Source organism: Malus domestica, chromosome 09 (genome assembly GCF_042453785.1).
Source record: "Malus domestica chromosome 09, GDT2T_hap1".
NCBI lineage: Eukaryota > Viridiplantae > Streptophyta > Magnoliopsida > Rosales > Rosaceae > Malus > Malus domestica.
Window position 1 is genome coordinate 11,382,792 of NC_091669.1, and position 17,877 is coordinate 11,400,668.

At 36.6% G+C, this 17,877-nt stretch overlaps 4 protein-coding genes across 5 annotated transcripts; 3 read left to right on the forward strand and 1 right to left on the reverse strand.

Annotated features, from left to right (window-relative positions):
- The first annotated feature begins 1,344 nt into the window (after positions 1 to 1,344).
- Positions 1,345 to 5,133, forward strand: LOC103443175 (3-hydroxyisobutyryl-CoA hydrolase-like protein 5). The gene is made up of 16 exons (XM_008381973.4): positions 1,345 to 1,580; positions 1,738 to 1,806; positions 1,927 to 2,010; positions 2,259 to 2,327; positions 2,485 to 2,548; positions 2,629 to 2,702; positions 2,805 to 2,888; positions 2,980 to 3,064; positions 3,142 to 3,227; positions 3,494 to 3,615; positions 3,725 to 3,785; positions 3,887 to 3,985; positions 4,258 to 4,359; positions 4,476 to 4,517; positions 4,638 to 4,744; positions 4,853 to 5,133. Exons 2-16 carry the CDS (start codon positions 1,777 to 1,779, stop codon positions 4,905 to 4,907), a joined length of 1,164 nt encoding a protein of 387 aa, XP_008380195.1. The 5' UTR covers positions 1,345 to 1,580; positions 1,738 to 1,776; the 3' UTR covers positions 4,908 to 5,133.
- Positions 5,134 to 7,876: 2,743 nt separating this feature from the next.
- On the forward strand, positions 7,877 to 11,106 carry LOC103443174 (cytochrome b561 domain-containing protein At2g30890-like). Of its 2 annotated transcripts, none has more exons than XM_029108166.2 (4): positions 7,877 to 8,301; positions 8,383 to 8,547; positions 9,259 to 9,407; positions 10,320 to 11,106. In XM_029108166.2, exons 1-4 carry the CDS (start codon positions 8,170 to 8,172, stop codon positions 10,630 to 10,632), a joined length of 759 nt encoding a protein of 252 aa, XP_028963999.1. In that variant the 5' UTR covers positions 7,877 to 8,169; the 3' UTR covers positions 10,633 to 11,106. The 2 variants fall into 2 exon arrangements, with proteins under 2 accessions (XP_028963999.1, XP_008380193.2); XM_008381971.4 differs by having other exon boundaries at positions 8,024 to 8,301; positions 8,386 to 8,547.
- Positions 11,107 to 11,111: 5 nt separating this feature from the next.
- On the reverse strand, positions 11,112 to 12,599 carry LOC103443173 (uncharacterized). Its single transcript, XM_008381969.4, has 3 exons — positions 12,295 to 12,599; positions 11,568 to 11,642; positions 11,112 to 11,462 (listed from the first exon to the last, which is right to left on the reverse strand). The coding sequence occupies exons 1-3, from the start codon at positions 12,473 to 12,475 to the stop codon at positions 11,167 to 11,169; spliced, it is 552 nt and encodes a 183-aa protein (XP_008380191.3). The 5' UTR covers positions 12,476 to 12,599; the 3' UTR covers positions 11,112 to 11,166.
- A 2,420-nt stretch (positions 12,600 to 15,019) lies between these two features.
- Positions 15,020 to 17,646, forward strand: LOC103443178 (GDSL esterase/lipase At4g10955-like). Its single transcript, XM_008381976.4, has 2 exons — positions 15,020 to 15,382; positions 16,446 to 17,646. The coding sequence occupies exons 1-2, from the start codon at positions 15,168 to 15,170 to the stop codon at positions 17,464 to 17,466; spliced, it is 1,236 nt and encodes a 411-aa protein (XP_008380198.1). The 5' UTR covers positions 15,020 to 15,167; the 3' UTR covers positions 17,467 to 17,646.
- Positions 17,647 to 17,877: the final 231 nt, after the last annotated feature.

Here is a 17,877-nt window from a genome sequence, read left to right on the forward strand (position 1 = left end):
AACCACGAAACTTCATAGTAGTAGATTGAGATTAACCCATGAAATAAAGAACCACTAATAAATCAATGACCAAAACCAAGAGTCATATACTACTCTAGTAATAGCATTGTCCAATCAAGTATTTAGCATTAGCATCTGACAATGCCATGGAAAAATGTAGAACCACGCAGTAGTTTTAGAGCTCCAATTATCTACACAAACTTAGGCTACAACACATTCAAATTCAGCAATGCTCTTCAAGTGTAGGACAAATATGGCATACAAATATTCAAATGTATCTGGCCTCAATTAGGGAATAACATTGATACTTATAAAACAAACCCAACTCTTACATTTCTAAAGAGAACCAAATTGAGGTTAGGATTTCAAGGTTCTTCCCTAAATATGCAACCAATCCTTCTTGCCCAGTCCCGATTCAACTCCTAAACAATACAATGAGTATCATCTTAAATATTCATGCAAAATACCAAATTAAAATTCGAAATCAAGAACTGATCCCAAAACTGAAAGTTAACACCTTGGAAAAAAAAAAACTTACGCTAGAGGAGAGCCCACAATGAAAGAATCATTATTTTCACTTGGGTCGAGGCCAGGTTCCAGCGGGGTTGGCCAAAATTGGGGGAAAGTCGTCGGAAAACGTCAATAGGTTTGGACCTTGTTTTCTTTGTGCACTGGTTTGCAAAGGGTGAGTATGGTATCAGATTGAAGACGGCTTTGCTACGAAAGTATAGCTTCCGGCCTCGTGTGATTTCATTATTGTATGAGGAAGTTATGTTGAAAATAGTTTGCAAGGGGTGAAGTCAGTAAAGGAGGAAGTTATGTAAATTTTTTCTGGTTTCAAATTTTTACTACGCTTGTACTTAATCGTTTGTAATAATGAGATACGTAATAAATAGTGAAATTTCAAGGACGAGATTTCACACCTCAGGCCTAGCCCTCAGTTGGAGACGCTTTTTTTGACCCTCTGGACTCTTCGGTTGAAGATGGTCTAAGTTGAGAGATGCAGCGAACATTTTCGTACCTCAAACGCCTTGAGTTTGAATTTCCGCCTTCACCAATATCATTTGATAAGATGACAACTACATGTATGAAAATAAGACAATATGTTAAATAAAACAAAGTAAAGAAACACTTCAGCACATATATCAAACTGTTATTTATCTTCTAGAAAGAACGATTCTTTAAATATAGATAATCAAGTTTTCCTCGAACCAAAGTACGAAAAGAATAGAGTGATTTCCACATTCTTTTTAGACATCCTATTTATTTCTGAATTTTGTATTAAATAAATAAAAAAAGAATTAAATGGCGTAAATAAGTAGAGGTGTAATGAAGTCAAAGGATAGTTGAATGTGGTGGTGGGTAGATATTAGACGCATTTGCTCGCTTTCTCTCTACCAAACCAAAACGTATGCTCTCTCTCTACCAAACCAAATCATATGCTCTCTCTCTCTCTCTCTCTCTCTCTCTCTACCAGACCAGTTACTTGGGATGCTATCAACAACAACACATTAATAACCCCATCACCTTCTCTTCACAACCCAACTTTCCTCTTTGCAACTTCTTCTTCTCCTGATAACGTAAGTTGTCATTGTTCGTTTGATAAATTGTTTCTGTTTCGGCTTTCATCTCAAAATTTTGAACTTCAGTGCTCCTAATTCTGGAACTAATTATCTTAATTATCTGGGATTAAACAGTTCATATTTTCCCCACTTTCTGATTAATTTGTTTGTACAGTTCGTTGGATTATAACCCGCGAGTTAATTATTCGTTTAAATGGCTCAGGAAGTTGTAACTTCTGATGAGGTAATCTACCTTGTGCATTCCTAATTGCCTGAATCAAAAGAGAAACTTTGTTCTTTTACTTTTGCTAAATTACCGCCTGCGAATTACTTGACGCGTGTGTTTGTGGGAATAATTTTTTAGGTTCTTGTTGGAGAAGAAATAGAGCGGGTGAGGTTGATCACACTGAACAGGCCTCGTCAATTGAATGTCATCTCATCCAAAGTGGTACGTTAAATAAAGTCGATATGCTCCTATTTGTGCTTTCGGTAGGGTTGGGGTACGATACGTGCCCAATACGTGCCGATATGCTCCGGATACGTATCTGAACGCATCCGTTGACCAGAGGAGGTTGGGGGGGGGGGGGACAGATCTCTGTGTAGAAGAGAGATCTGCAATTGGAAAGAAGGTGACGGCGGCAGATTTTATTGTGCTAGGTACTTAGGGTTTTTAATTTAGTTTTTTACTGCAATCAGGTTTCTTTGCTAGCTGAGTACTTGGAAAAGTGGGAAAAAGATGACAATGCTGAGCTTGTAATTATCAAGGTTAGTTCCAACGATCCCGGAATCTTGAACTTCCTTTGGTGCTCCTTGTTTAAAACGCCAATATACAATGTTAACGAAGCAGTTCAACTTCGGCTACAAACATAACAATACAGATTTTAGGCCTAGCCACTTGACATGCTCTGGTGTTCTTGTGTAGGGATCAGGCCGAGCTTTTTCAGCTGGCGGGGACTTGAAAATGTTCTATGACGGCAGGAAATCAAGTAAGCGCTCTCTTTTGCGAAAATATTTAAGTTCCTAATGTATACCGAAAGTGAACTTGCCCATAAATCTCTTTTGGCAGAGGATTCCTGCCTTGAAGTTGTTTACAGAATGTATTGGCTTTGCTACCACATTCATACTTACAAGAAAACACAGGTAATGCTTCAAAAGAAAGTAATCCTAGCTTTCGTGTGATGCATGTATTTAAAGTTTACGTCGTTGTTGAAGGTATCACCGAAACATTCATGTTATGGTTAGGTGGCTCTGGTCCACGGAATTTCAATGGGTGGAGGCGCATCTTTGATGGTCCCAATGAAGTTCTCAGTAGTCACTGAAAAAACTGTGAGTAACATCTCTATCTTTGGTGTTCATCGGCTTGATATCTATTTCTGCACAGTGACATCAAAACTTTTTGTGGTATATTTCATGATAGGTTTTTTCCACTCCAGAAGCTAGTATTGGATTTCATACAGATTGCGGTTTCTCATATATGCATTCCCATCTTCCTGGGTTTCTCGGTAAGCATGCTGAAAAAAGGAAAACAAAGTTTCCAGCATTTTTTCGGAAACTGATTGATATCATGTGGGGAATGCAGGGGAGTTTTTGGGCTTAACAGGAGCAAGACTGAATGGTAAGGAACTGGTTGCGGTTGGACTGGCAACCCATTTTGTCCCTCTTGAGGTAATTTTCTGACTCTTCACTATAGTTTTTCCCCTTCTCACTCTTCACTATAGTTTTTTCCCCACCGAAAACCAAGTCTTGGAAAGTTGGAAGGATTGCCTCAGAAGATTTGAAAATCTAAATGACTGCATTTTACCTTACTACATTTTCTATGGTTGTTTTGAGTCATCGGTAACGATATCAGCTAAGTTGATTTCAGTCTTCTTTGTAGTTATTATATCAAACTGAAATTTTATATTGAATGGGTTTTGTACAATGTACATCAGAAATTATCCGATCTAGAGAAGCGTTTGATAAGTTTGAACTCCGGAAATGAGAACGCGGTCAAAGCTGCAATTGAAGAATTTTCTGTGGAAGTCAAGCCTGATGAAGAAAGTGTTTTAAACAAGTAAAAAAATCTTACTTGCTGATTCTTAATTTCTAGTTCTACTTCAATCCTTTGAATCAACATACTAAGCTCCTTATATCGATATCATTATGCTTTCCTCCCCTTACAGGCAGTCAATAATTGACGAGTGCTTCTCCAAAGATACAGTGGCTGAGATTATACAATCATTTGTAAGTTGCTTTTTTTCATTTCTTAATTAACAGATAAACGAACAATTATAGATTCATGCATTTTCTCAAGCATAAATTCAACAAATGTGTTTGTTTCCCAGGAAGTAGAGGCAAAGAAAGAAGGAAATGGATGGATAGGTCCACATCTCAAGGGCTTAAAAAGATCATCCCCTACGGGATTGAGAATAACACTGAGATCGGTACGATTTCTTGCAGTTTGATCAGATGCATATTGCGTTTTGAGTCCTCGTGGCCATGGTATTGTTTGGTTAGGGGGGAATTTTCGTGTGTTTTTGGTTAATGCAAGCCTGAAAGGATTTATGTTTTAAGACTCACCTAAAGATGCATCATCTGTTGTGGTCTGTGTCTCTCTTGATTTGAACATCCACGGGAATCCAACCCATGCGTAATTCGTTTTGCTTTCGATAGATGCATTGCGTGCTTAAGTTGCCTCTGCCATTTTATTCTCCAGATTCGAGAAGGCAGGAAGCAAACGTTGCCTGAATCTCTGAAGAAGGAATTTAGACTCACAATAAATATACTGCGGTCCAAAATTTCTGAGGATGTTTATGAGGTAATTGTTGTATAACGATAACTAACTAGACCATATTACTATGGACATTCCTACGCTGAATATACCATCTCGCTCCCTGCTTCCGGAGTGTACTAATCTTGTATTTTGATATGAAGGGTATTAGAGCTCTCACTATTGACAAGGATAATGCTCCCAAGGTAATCCCTCTCTTTCCATTAATCGTTTACCGGTTCTATGTGTTACTACCAGAGATCAAATTATCTAAAGATTACAGTCACATCTAAAGACGAGAAAATGTGTATTGTTGTTGGTTGTAGTGGAACCCGCCGTCTCTTGACAATGTGGTGGATAAGAAACTAGACCTGGTCTTCCAGCCGTTCGAAGAAGATTTGGAGCTCCAGATTAAGGAACAGGAAGAAAACAGGTAAATGCGGCTTCGTATCTCTTGTATCTGAACAACGCTGTGGCTAATCGGTAGTTCAACGGAAGAAAAGAAAGAATGACGAGTATGCTTTTATTTACTGAATTGCAGGTGGGATGGCAAGTATGAGAATTCAGCTTATGCATCCCTGAAGGTGACCGGGTAAACAAGATGCATATCTGGTCACGGTTGAGCTTGTTCCTTAAAAGTATTATCTTATGTCATTAGCGCAAGTATCGACGTTTTGTGTTGCATTTCTTCCAGCCTATTTGCATGAGTTGTTCGCCTTGATGAAAACCGTTGTAATGTAATTCAGATTCGGAGTATCGATTATCCATCCGAGACTCTGAGAACATAATGTAATAAACTAGAGTGTTTCCCTTGTTCTGGCAGGATAGATATCAAATGTGGTCACAGACGAGCGGAAAAAAGAGCGGGAAATTTGGAAAAACACGACTAAAATTCATGAAATCCTTTTTGTAGTACCAAAACTAAACTATGATCATATGACATAAACTGATGGCCCCAATTCACAAATGCTTACAATATATCGTGTATGAAAATGAAACTCCTTCGCCTTAAAACATATTCATCCTGTCGTGTACAATGTCAAGAATATGCACACGCATCGTCGACAAGAATAAATTTAAAACAAAGGGATAGGATGGAGGCAGAAAAAACTAAGAAACGAATCGGTCCCTAAAAGTGTGAAAATTTGATGAAGCTGCAACATTTTGTGAGAGAGTCAATTTGAGTCGACCAAGCACTTCACCATCTTTCGCTTGAGAGGCAGCATCAGCAGCTTCCTTGGCCATGCCAATCCGGAGAATACTTCGCTTTAAATGGACATGTGGTGTGCCCAGGGAGTCCGGCTGCTGTAAAAATCGCCAGCCTTGCTTGGCTAGTAGTGCCAAATTGCAGGCATGTAAATCTTGAAATCCCAATCCTCCTTTTATATATTATGGGTCGAATTTGGTTAAGAAACAATTGAGTTACGAAGCTTTGAAAATTGTCCAAACTTCTGGCCAACAGCTCCGGGATACTTAACGGAGTTTTTAACGGAATGACCAAAATAATGGATGGTGGAAAATCTCAGGGACCACTTTTATCGATTTGAAATGTTAGGGATCAAAATGATGAATTATGCAAATCTCATGGACCATTTTGGTTATTTAGCTTTTTCTTTTTCTGTGGGTCAACCCTCACCCAAAATGCCATCAGTTGGTATGTTAAAATCAAATGTGACATGTCAACATTAGCTAGGAACTTTTATGATTGGTTCATGTGATATTCTGATGTATCCCTCCTTTAGTATGTGGTAATTATAAAGCAGCATATCTCATCATGGTTCTTCTTACGTACAGCCTGTTAAGGATGTTTAACATCCTAATCCTATATTATCTGCAAATCACTGCAGTAAAACTGTGTTTCAAAATCAACGACTTTTCCTAAACTTTGTTATTTTAAATTTCAAAATCTACATTTTCTAAATTTTGTTTCAAATAATCAATTAAGATTTGGTTTTCACATAGGGAATTGTTATTAGTACTACAAAAATCTCATTCTACACTCCTCCCAAGTGTATTTTTTTTTTTCTAATTATAGAAAGTTTGGAGTGTCAAATAAGATTTTTGAAGTGCTAATTGTTTTAAATAATTCATGTCGAGAACCACCTTGCATAAGCATTCTTACTGCAACTATCTTGTACTCTTACAAGTATTTTATGTGATTTTAACCCTCTTTGCGTAAGTACTAAAAATCCTATCAATGGTATAGTGAAACCTTTTTCCTTCTTAATTATCTCCTACAATAGGGATTCAATTTCTTGTGTACAAATAATCATATGATGTATCATATGAGGAGAAATAATTTTATCTGAAAGTTCATTAATTCATAAACAAAGTTATTCTTGACTTGATTAAGCCTAAGCTTCTTATAATTACATCCAGTTTTATTGCTATTACTAGTACATTTGACAACTAGGTGAGTTTCATATAATATACAAGTTTCTGCTATTGTCGAGCTATCATCATTTTCAATCAAAACTGTATTAGAGTTTTGATAAAGATCAAATAATGTGCATTATGTTCTACTTTAGTTCCCAACCTATAAAAACATAAAGCAAAGACGCTTTTCGAGTGCAATGGCCTTTTTCGTTTACATACTCTGCATGCGCTGTTACAAAGAGCTAATCTCGCCTAATCATTCTCTATTTTTATCAGGAGAACAAAAACGTTTTTATGCTTTAAGATTAATATGGTTTAGAATATTAGATTGTTGATTGAGGTTACCAACTAAAAAACATCAAAATAAGATAAGGGTCTGTGTCAAACACGTATAAGTTACAAAATGGTAATCATGAATTTGAAGGAATCCAGAGGTGGCTGTATTTGAAAAGGGAGGACAACACACACAGAGCTTTTCTTATGCAATCAAAGATTAGATTTCCCACAACCAAAAAGTATATATGCATGACCTACGCTGTCTTGGTCCACCTGCCTCTTAAAATACCGAGAAATGATCCATACTATTCACTAATTACTTCACTTCGCCATCTGTTCTACATCATGGATAATTTAACAGCTTGGATTAGTCTGAGTTAAAATTTAAAAGGATCAGTTACTAAATAAATCGATCTAGTAATTTACCAATGTGAGACGCAATACCAGGGGTGTCACGACCTCCCTCGCTTGATTGCCTAACATCCTCGTCAAGGTCCGCCCGCCCGCTATCAGATTTTTGATATTTTTTTGTTAAAATTCATCACACCAAAGCGAGCTCTAATGGAAATAAAGAAAACAATAAAAACAAGTTTACTGATGTTTTATTTATTTTTTATACAAAACAAAAATGAAAAACGGAAGATTTGAACTTGGGACTTCGAGTGCTAGGACAATCCTTTACTGTTAAGTGTGAAATGCTTTGTGTTTTTTCAATGGGTTGGTGCAACATGTTAGACTTGTGAGTTATGTACAGGCACACCATATATTGGTTAGTGGAGAGCAGAAAACCTGACATTCTTTTTGCTCGATGAAATTCCACACTCTTCCATCAACCCAAAAAGTATGTCAAAGTGGAACCCCACAAGGTTGAAACATCAATTCATATTTCAATTATCCTCCACTTTCTTTTCTTACTCTCATTCATTTAGACCATCAACGTCCATGCAATTCCCATCCTTATTACATTAAAGACATCCCACTTAGCATTCTTTTAAGCCAAAAGAAACAGACTGAATGGTTAATCTCACAAACTTTTAAGCATCTTTCTTGATCAGTTTGTTCTCTTACATTTTGACATATCTGTTGTTTTTGAAGTGGGGTATTTTGCATGTGCCTTATTGTCTGCAGCTGACATCCAAAGCGCTTTCCAAATATATAATATTAAGCTTAGGGTTTGTTTCTTCATTTTATCATAGAGAAAGCAAGATGAAGTTTCTGCAGAAACTGGGTTTCTTCTGCATTCGTTCAAGTCTTCTTCTTTTTCTTGTTTCGCCGCTCGTCAGCTCCTCTCAAGAACACATGAAGGGTGGAGGCAGTCACAAAGACAACATTCATAAGGTAATACTCCACTCCATCTAATTACTTTGTGAAGGAATTCAAATGCTCATAACTCAGAATTTTGGTGCATGACTTTTACAGCAGATGAGTCACAAATTATCGTTTGAAATCAGACTCCACGGGTTTCTTCTTTGGGCTTCGATGGGGTTCTTGATGCCTGTAGGAATACTTGCTATCAGAATGTCACAGAGAGAGGAATGTGGAAGAAGGCTCAGAATTCTTTTCTATGTTCATGGTTTTTCAGAGGCAAGTTCATCTATTTACTGTTACATTATCATTCTGCTCTCTAATAATCTAGATTAACATTGAATTAGACTTTTCAATAGTTTTAGATTTCTTTCACTTAAAAACGATTAAAATTGCTTTGTTCATGAAACCTGACTCACCCGTCTTTCCTATTTTGCTTTGTGTTTTTGGTTAAAAAAAAAGATTAAAAATGCAAGTGGTAGATTTCCTAGGTGAATAGGATATTTCTCTTCAATGAAGAGTTTCGCAGATTCAAACCCTACCTTCCATGTAATAATAATAAATAAATAAATAAATAAATAAATAAATAAAAAGACTACAGTGTTTATGAAAACTAAATTATTTAAGCTACATGCTTATTTATTAGGGTCAGATACCCCGCTCTTACTTATAAAGATGGTGAAAGGAAATTAAAACTAAAAAAATTATTTTTTTTTTGTTTAAAGGAGATTATGATTAATGCTTAGAGAGCAAGACAGGAGTATCTTTATAATTTTCTGGGTAATTAGAAACTCAGAGCTTCTGATTTTTTTTCATTTTAAATTACATGTGTGTGTGGAACATAATTATAGTGTTAGGTGCTGAATTTCCCTGATGTCAAATCCCATCATTCACACAACTAATTATATGTAGTGGCTTTTGATTCGATTCGATTAATTACGACATGACATGACTTTAATTAATTCTTGCTTGATTAGTTTTGTTCAACAGATGCTCTCTATCCTTCTTGCAACAGCAGCAGCAGTGATGTCCTTCAGAAACTTCAACAACTCCTTCAACAATAAACACCAAAGAGTTGGCTTAGGCCTATATGGCCTCATATGGTTGCAAGCCCTAATAGGGTTTATAAGGCCACAAAGGTAAATTATCAAATCCAAATGTCCTCACCAAAACAAAATAAAACGAATGTGCTTTATCTTTGGGGTGCTAGGAAAGTGTGGTTGTTTGAAAGCACTTCCAGTGTTGGAAGGTACCCCCGGGCAACAGCCTATTGAATCCCCTACAGTGAATAGTAACTGCCTTTAATAAACAGTAATTATCTTTTACATCTCCATCCCTAAACTGAATAGCCATAGCAATATATAATAAAATATTAGTATTTATTATTTTATAAAATAATAAAAAAATATATTTGTAATTTCGGATATGATTTTTAATCAGTCTCGTTGTACCACGTGTCATTAGATAAGAAATTACAACCCAAAGTATTTGAGAAAATACAAAATTGTGGTGTAAGTTAGAAGATAATGATAAGATATTTATAGAAAAATTAAATCTTTTTTTTTAATTTTTAGATTTTTTTATTAATTTTTTTTTTACATTTTTTATTAATTTTATAACGTGGCTGACGTCATCATGAAGTCAGCCTTGCATCAGCGCGCCTTAGGTGCCCGGGCCGTGGATTCCTGCCTCCCCTCTCCCACGGGCCCGCCCCTAGCCCAATTGCTCGCATGGGCTGGAGCAAGGAAGGTTGGCGATTTGGGTTTTTGAGCAGCCGGTCCCCCTGGCAATGCACAACGTTGAACTTGCTTTGATAGAGCAAAAATACGCAAATGTGGGTTAGGCTAGTTGAACAGTCGGCCTGTTCCATTTACCAAAGCTTGACCCCCCACTTCATAGTTTAAAGTAGTTGAATATCGCCTTATCAAAACAACAAATCTAAAAGTACAGAAACTCCGCAACGAGTCTTCAGTAAGTGTGTGAGAGGAAACAAAAGGCGAAAAATAATTTAACTTACGAGTTAATTACAGTTTTTCTTTATTCCTATACAGGGGATCCAAGGGAAGAAGCGTATGGTTTTCTGTGCATTGGATTCTTGGAACTGCAGTGTCACTGCTTGGGATCCTCAACATATACACAGGACTACAAGCCTACCATGAGAGGACCTCAAAAGGCATAAAGCTTTGGACCATAATTTTCACTGCTCAAGTCTCTTTCATGACCTTCTTCTACCTATTCCAAGACAAATGGTGGTACATCCAAAAGCAAGGAGTGCTTCTGGGCCATGAACCAGTAAGGCCCACTGCAGATCAAGTCCTTTTGCCAATAGAAAAGCAAAAGCGAGCAGTCACTGATTCTTGCTGAGAAGTGTTCCCTCCTATTCTTAATACATAATATATATGTCTTCAACTTTTTCACAGAAAATGATTTCCACATTCCCTTTCTCTCCCCTATTCTTCTCCCGTTGGATTGAATAGATCGAAAGGAGAATCAAGGGACAAGCAAAGGGAGGAGTGTAGAAGGAGAAAATGGGATTTGCGGGAATCATTTTCCCTTCGTCTCTAGGAATAGTTGGTGTTTGTAGCAGGTGAAACACTGGGTGTTGGGATGAGGAATTCTTCCAATAAGATGAACTAATGGTGTTTTTGCTGGTATATTTTGAAATTATTTGGTAACAGACACCATTAACTGAAGTTTGTAAGTAGGATTCTGTATAAGATTTGGAGATTCTGTGAATATAAACAGATTGTAGATTTTTACCAAGTCATTAAGGGAATGCGATTCCAAGAAGTCGGTGTATGTACCCCCCTTTAAACAAAAAATGAAGCATTTGAAGCACTGCATCTCCAAATTTTATAGTTAACTGAATTTCTCTATACTAGTTCAGTAGTATATATGTCATGGGAAAAGCTGTACATAACCTGTCAATATGGCGATTCCTAATATTACAAGAGGTGGAACAAGCACAAATGCTCCAATGGTGGCAAAGAAAACTGAATCATTCCTCTTCGATACTTCGTTTAAGTAAGCCTGTCGTTTGATATTTCGCTTCTGAGAGACGGTTAGAGCCTTGGCACTCACCTTTTTAAAGTTTTTACCGAGTGGAATGACGAAATCCCCGTCTCTGTCCCCAACCAACTGCGCTAGCTGCTGACGGATTGTAAGTTTTCGGGAGTTGCCATCACTAACATAACCTGGCAATCAAATATGTAACTTATTAGCATTCTCATTCTTCAAATTTCTGAGCAACACATGATACGTTTTTGTGTCTGTTTCGGTATATGGACAGAATTGCATACTGGCGTTAACTGATGAGCTAGAAGAGGTAAGTTGCTCCAAAAGATCCAGCTGTGTGCGAGCAGATGACGATGATCCTATAAAGAAGAAGGCATATCAAAAGTGTTTCAAGCATTTTAGGGTTACAAAGTGAAGTCAATGTACTCTAAATTTCAGGTAATCAATGCCAAAAGAAAATCAACTGCTTTTCAAAGGGAACGAAATAAAAGATGCTGGCAACCAGAAGTTGAATACCAGATTACATAGCTATGAAATTCTCTCCATTATTATCAATTACATTAAAAGGGAGATCGAGGGTCATAATTAAACAGAAGAGTGCAAAAGGTCAAAAGGGTGTGCAGAAATCACTTCCCGTAAAAAAAAAACATGATATAAGAAGCCGCAAATAGAGTGTTAGTGGCATGTTAAATTCCTTACTCTTAGGTGCTAGTTGAATCAAATTGTTATATAGCTGACAGTGTAAAACCTGTGATTAGATTGTTTATGTAGCAGAAAGTGAAAAGCTGTGATTAGATTGTTTAGAAGTGCTTATAGAGGAAGCCACTAACAACATCCTCCAGTGTTCTTGATACGCTCAAGGGCTGACTAAATTGATCAAACAGAGGACTTGTTACTTCAAACAAAGTGACTTATCCAGTAAAGTTTAGTGTTTTAAATAATGAAGAAGCATACTTTTCGAACCCAGATCACATAAGAACTAAATCGATAATACGCTAACAAAAAGCATACCGGAGAAAGAAGCGGGAGGGTCTTCCTCTTTAACCCAACTCTCAGTTCCGTCTGACGAATGAGCTGCATATGTTCTAAAAGGATACAACTTGAGGTGGGGTTTGTGCTTTGGGTTTAGAAATGGAGGAGGAGGACTAAAAGAAGAAGAAAATGAAGAAGCAGCAGTTAAATTCAGGGCCATAATTCTATGAGATTTGGTTGTGTGAGTTTACAAGGTTCTTCATTGGCCATGGAGGCCTTTGAGGCTAATACTTCAGTTGCGCCTCCTGTCGCATTACACCCACACCTCAATTTATTATTTATATGGACTAAAATAAATGCGGGAAATTGCTCCTCCACATATTGACACATAAACCACTTGAACGTGTCTTTTGTCCATGTGGAAAATTAAACAAATATTTGTGAAGCAAAATAACTATTATTTCTCTACCGATGACATTTCTCTTTACTTGTGATTGAGAGGTTTTAGGTTTGAATCTCGTAGATGACGAATTCGATACTAAATTAGGTAGCACCATTGTGTAGCTTAACCAAACTTGTCCCTCCTCTTGGTGTAAAATATATCTTTGTACTTAAAAAAAAACTATTATTTCTCACCCACATTTAGTAGCCTAATTGAATCAAACTAATCTATCTAGTGATTAGGATCAGTCTTAATCTATCTAGTGATTAATTTTTGGTTCGGTTTGGTAAGTCGGTTTTCATTTTCTTCAAATCGAGAACCAAATTGGAAGGTTGGTTTGATCTGAGTTTTGACTTATTTAGTCAACTCATTATTTCTTTTTGGAGCTTTTAGATCTATGTCCAAAAACATAGATGGTTTTTAGGAGTGAGTCTAGTTATCTAATTACATGTTTTTATTTCTTTTATACTCATTTTATATTTTTTTAGATATTAAAAATCAATTAAAATCTTCTAATATTATGCATTTTTCAACTCCAAAAAATCTAAGTAATATCTTACAACAACAAAAACTAATATACTAACATAAATTATCTACAAAACATTCTACCTTAACTCAAGTAACAAATATATGAATATATATTATACATGTAAGCGAGATATGAAACCTAACTAAAAGGTAGGAAAAAACATAATATACCTACAAGCAAGACACATTAATTTGTGGCACGTTGATTATAAAAAAGAATATGTCATATAGATACATAAAAATAATTAACCTGTGATATAGGTTGATTATAAAAATTAAAAATAAAATCTATAAATGTGGTTTAAAGCAGGAGGAAGAACAAGAAATAACAAAAAATAAAAATAAAAATAAATAATCAAAGAGATAATTATGAAGAAATTTGATTTTTATAATAAATCTGATCATAGAATAGATAATTATTGATAATAAAATAATTAAATTTAAGGAATTGGACTTATTTTAATAAATTGGACTATTCTTACTATTGGCTGAAAAAATTGGACTTATATCAAGTTTTCCCTTTCTTATTTCGGTTTTCTCTCTCTAGTTCGATCTGATTTTTCGATTATTTATTTTATAACGTGGTGCTAATCTATACATAACAAGTCACAATGAATTATAACTAAGTATCAAACTCAATACAAATGATACATTTCACTCGCATCTGTATGTATAGTGGAGCCAACATATAGGGTCACTTGTTCTTGACCCCAACAACTTCGAAAACCGCATGTATATTTGTTTGTGTATTATATTTGACATCTATAAACAATTAAGGCAAATTAAATTATAACCTCCTCCTCCTACTTCTTCTATTTTCTTCTAGGCTAAATTGAATTACCGGTCCCCGTGTAGATAGAGTAATCAGAAGATAGCCCCCGTGGTGAAAAAATCTGATTTAAACCCTCGTGGTAAATCCGATTTTTTTCACCACGAGGGCTAACTTCCAATTACTCTATTGTGCGATTATGTGCTTGATGAAATACTTTAGTTGAAAAGCATGACAGTTTTCAACATTACTCCATATCTAGTATCCATCCTAGACAAACCTCTACAAATAATAATAGTTGTCAACATATGTTGGCATAAACTTTTGACATATATTGACAGGAATTGACAAGTGCATACAAGGTGCTCGACGAAATGGTCCAATGAATTTTTTTTTACTAATATTATGACCCTATTATTTGAAAATCCTAACTACGCCACTTTGTGTATGAATCAGAATCTAGAACATTCTCCAACCTAATGGAGATGGGTTGGTTTGATTTGGCTGTTTTTATTGCAACATATGTTGTTGGCTTGGCTCCCAAATATTTTTAACTTCTAGATTAAGTAAGCCACTATGGACCCCACAATCTAACAAAGGATCACCGTTGAGGAAGGATCCTGAGGATATCCTAAATTCACAATATTCAATTTGATTTTCTTTAACCGGGGACACAACATTATCCAGCGTGCAATCAAACGCTAAAACTCCAGGAAGGACAGTCAAATGACCAAAACATCCTTCGGCCTTATTGCAATCTAAAAAATGCATTTTATGCTTTTGATTTTAAATCAAGCCAATTATTTTATATTCTTTCTATAAAATTTAAAAAAAATAAACATTATTTTCATGATTTATGTTGCATTTTTGAATTTTTCACTATACGAGAATTGAACATTTATGTTTTTAAATAAGGATATTTTTTTTCTTGAAATCGAGCAGGGGTGATATGGTCATTTGATATTGAACCCACGGAGATAGCCAGTAATATGACCGTTGGAGGCCTACAAAATCCAGGCGTTTCGAATCATTAAATTAAAATTAAAAGGGAAGCCGATAATCCTATTTCCCATTAACTTCTTCGAATCAGATACCAACTCAAAGACTTCACCTTCCTTTTTCCGTACCCCCACTCCATCTCTCTCTTTCTCTTTCTCTTTCTCTCCCCTCATCATGCAAAGAAACCCAGAACAAAGAGAGGAAGAAGAAGCAGCAGAAAGAGGCGGTGCTGTTTCTGGTGGCGGTGCATTAATGACTGAGCACGGCGGCGGAGAGGAGATATCTAAGGAAGTTGTGGCAGCAGAGGCTGCTCATCCATACGCTTTCCATGTATCCGGACCTCGCAATTTGACCTCTCCGAATTGGAGAGACCTTCTAAACTCGAGTTGGTAAGTACTCATTTCAGATTTTCATAAATTCTGGAACTTTACAGATTTGAAATATGTTGGATTGTTGCTAAATTGTTTTAGCAGAATGGGTTTCAGTTTTGGATTTTTTTACAAAATTTGGAAATTTAGAAACTTGCCCATGAAATTTTGGAGATGAATGATTAATTTTGAATTTTATTTATTTTTGTGGAACATAAAAGGAAACTCCCTTTGGAACAGAGAAGATAACAGAGTTTTTGCCTGTCTATGTTTTGTGCTTTTGTTAATTGGTTGATTAATTAGGGAAATGCATTGTTGGATCTCAAATCAGATAATTTCAACCAGGATTGGCGATAAATTTGGTACATAATTGTAGATTTGACCCATCACCACCTGATTCACCCAATGTGCATTTGTGATTGTATCAAATTTTGCTTCATTTTAGTGGGACTTTCTTATATTTTGGGATCCTATATTTATGGGGTTTTGGGAGTTTTATCTCATTTGATTCTACTAATCCATGTTTACATTGATAAATTATGGACTTTCCGGTTCGATTGTGTTTGTTGGTTGCTTTGGCAACATATATCAAGAGCATAAATTACATGATTACAAATAAAGATAGAATGTTTCTGACATTGTTGATTCCGTGATCTGAATTTAAAATCGCTTAATCAAATGCTATCTTTGGTTCAAATGTAGGCGCAATTGGTTCGGGGTTGTACTTATACTAAACCTTTGAGATTAGATCATGTTGAATATATTTCTATTTTAGCTAGTATATATGTTGCCTCACTAGAGGTCGCACTTGGTGCGATGGCAAGTGCCTTCGCCCATGAGCGGTAGGTCTCGGGTTCGATACTTGGGAGCAGCCTCTCCATAAATGGGGGTAAGGCTAGCCGACATTCACCTCTCCCAGACCCTGCGTAAAGCGGGAGCCTTGTGCACTGGGTACGACCTTTTTATATGTTGCCTCACTCATATGGCTATGCAGTAATTAATTCTTATGAAGCTGTAGTTTAGGGGACGGAGAAACATGTAGGGTTTCAATTTTGTTAAATGACTCGTATTTCTGTTCATACAGGAAGGACGGGAATTATAAACGAACTGTAATCGCGTGCTTCATACAATCAATATATTTGCTTGAACTCGACAGACAAGAGAATAGAGATGAAGCACATGCTCTAGCTCCTAAATGGTGGATACCCTTTAAGTATAAATTGTCGCAAACCTTAATCGATGAAAGAGATGGATCCATATTTGGGGCAATACTGGAATGGGATCGATCTGCAGCACTTGCTGACTTTGTACTTATCAGACCAAGCGGAGCGCCAAAGGTGGTTCTAGCACTTCGAGGAACATTACTCAAAGGTCCAACTATGAGAAGGGATATTGAAGACGACCTTCGTTTTCTTGCTTGGGAGAGCTTGAAGGGTTCTGTGAGGTTCAAAACAGCTATGGAAGCTTTGAAATCAGTTGCTGAACGGTATGGAAGCAGTAATGTGTGTATTGCAGGACACTCATTGGGGGCCGGATTTGCTCTCCAAGTAGGAAAAGCATTAGCCAAAGAAGGGATGTATGTGGAGACTCATCTGTTCAACCCGCCTTCCGTATCGCTAGCAATGAGCTTCAGAAATATTGGAGAGAAAGCAGGGTTTGCTTGGAAGAGGTTTAAGTCAATGCTCCCTTTGGGCAGTGCAACTAAGGCCAGCAGTGAAGAGGGGGATAATGCTCCTGGTTCTGCATTGAAGAATTGGATACCAAATTTTTCGGGTTTGAAGAATCCTGGTGTAGGCTTGGGAAAATGGGTTCCTCATTTATACGTAAATAATAGTGACTATATCTGCTGCTCTTACACCGAACATGATGGAATAGAAGGAGCCAATGCCGACAAAGAGAATGTGCGTCCAACCAACGGGCAAGTAGCAGCGAAGCTGTTTGTGATGTCCAAAGGAAACCAGAAGTTTCTGGAGGCTCACGGGTTAGAGCAATGGTGGTCGGATGACTTGGAACTTCAACTGGCTATGCATAACAGTAAGCTTATTAGCAGACAACTGAAATCCTTGTATTCCCTTCCAGCTCCACAACAAACACAAGCTAGATGACAAAGGCTTCTTGTTTTCTTCGTTTGTTAAATAACTCGTTTTCGATCTGTGTCTATCATACTGTCATGTTTTTATTATGCTTTGTATACATTGTTTAACATCAGTTCATATTAATGGCTTTTGCCTTTGCTCGTGTTGGTAAGCTACACTGTTTTCTAATTGTAATTTCGATTTTTTCAACTGCTCTAAATTGGCCCAACATATATGATCTAATCAGTTTGATAAATTCTGAGCACAATTGTGTTATTTCGGAATTTTCAAAGTGCTTGCTTCACCAGATTTATTATGTTCTTCAGGAGTAAGCTTCAGCAATGTTTTCCATACAAGGTATTTTGAAAAGTGCTTTCTGCACTGAACTTCTTTGGTCCTTGATTAGAGTGATCTTTAGAATTGTTATATCATCAGTTTCTT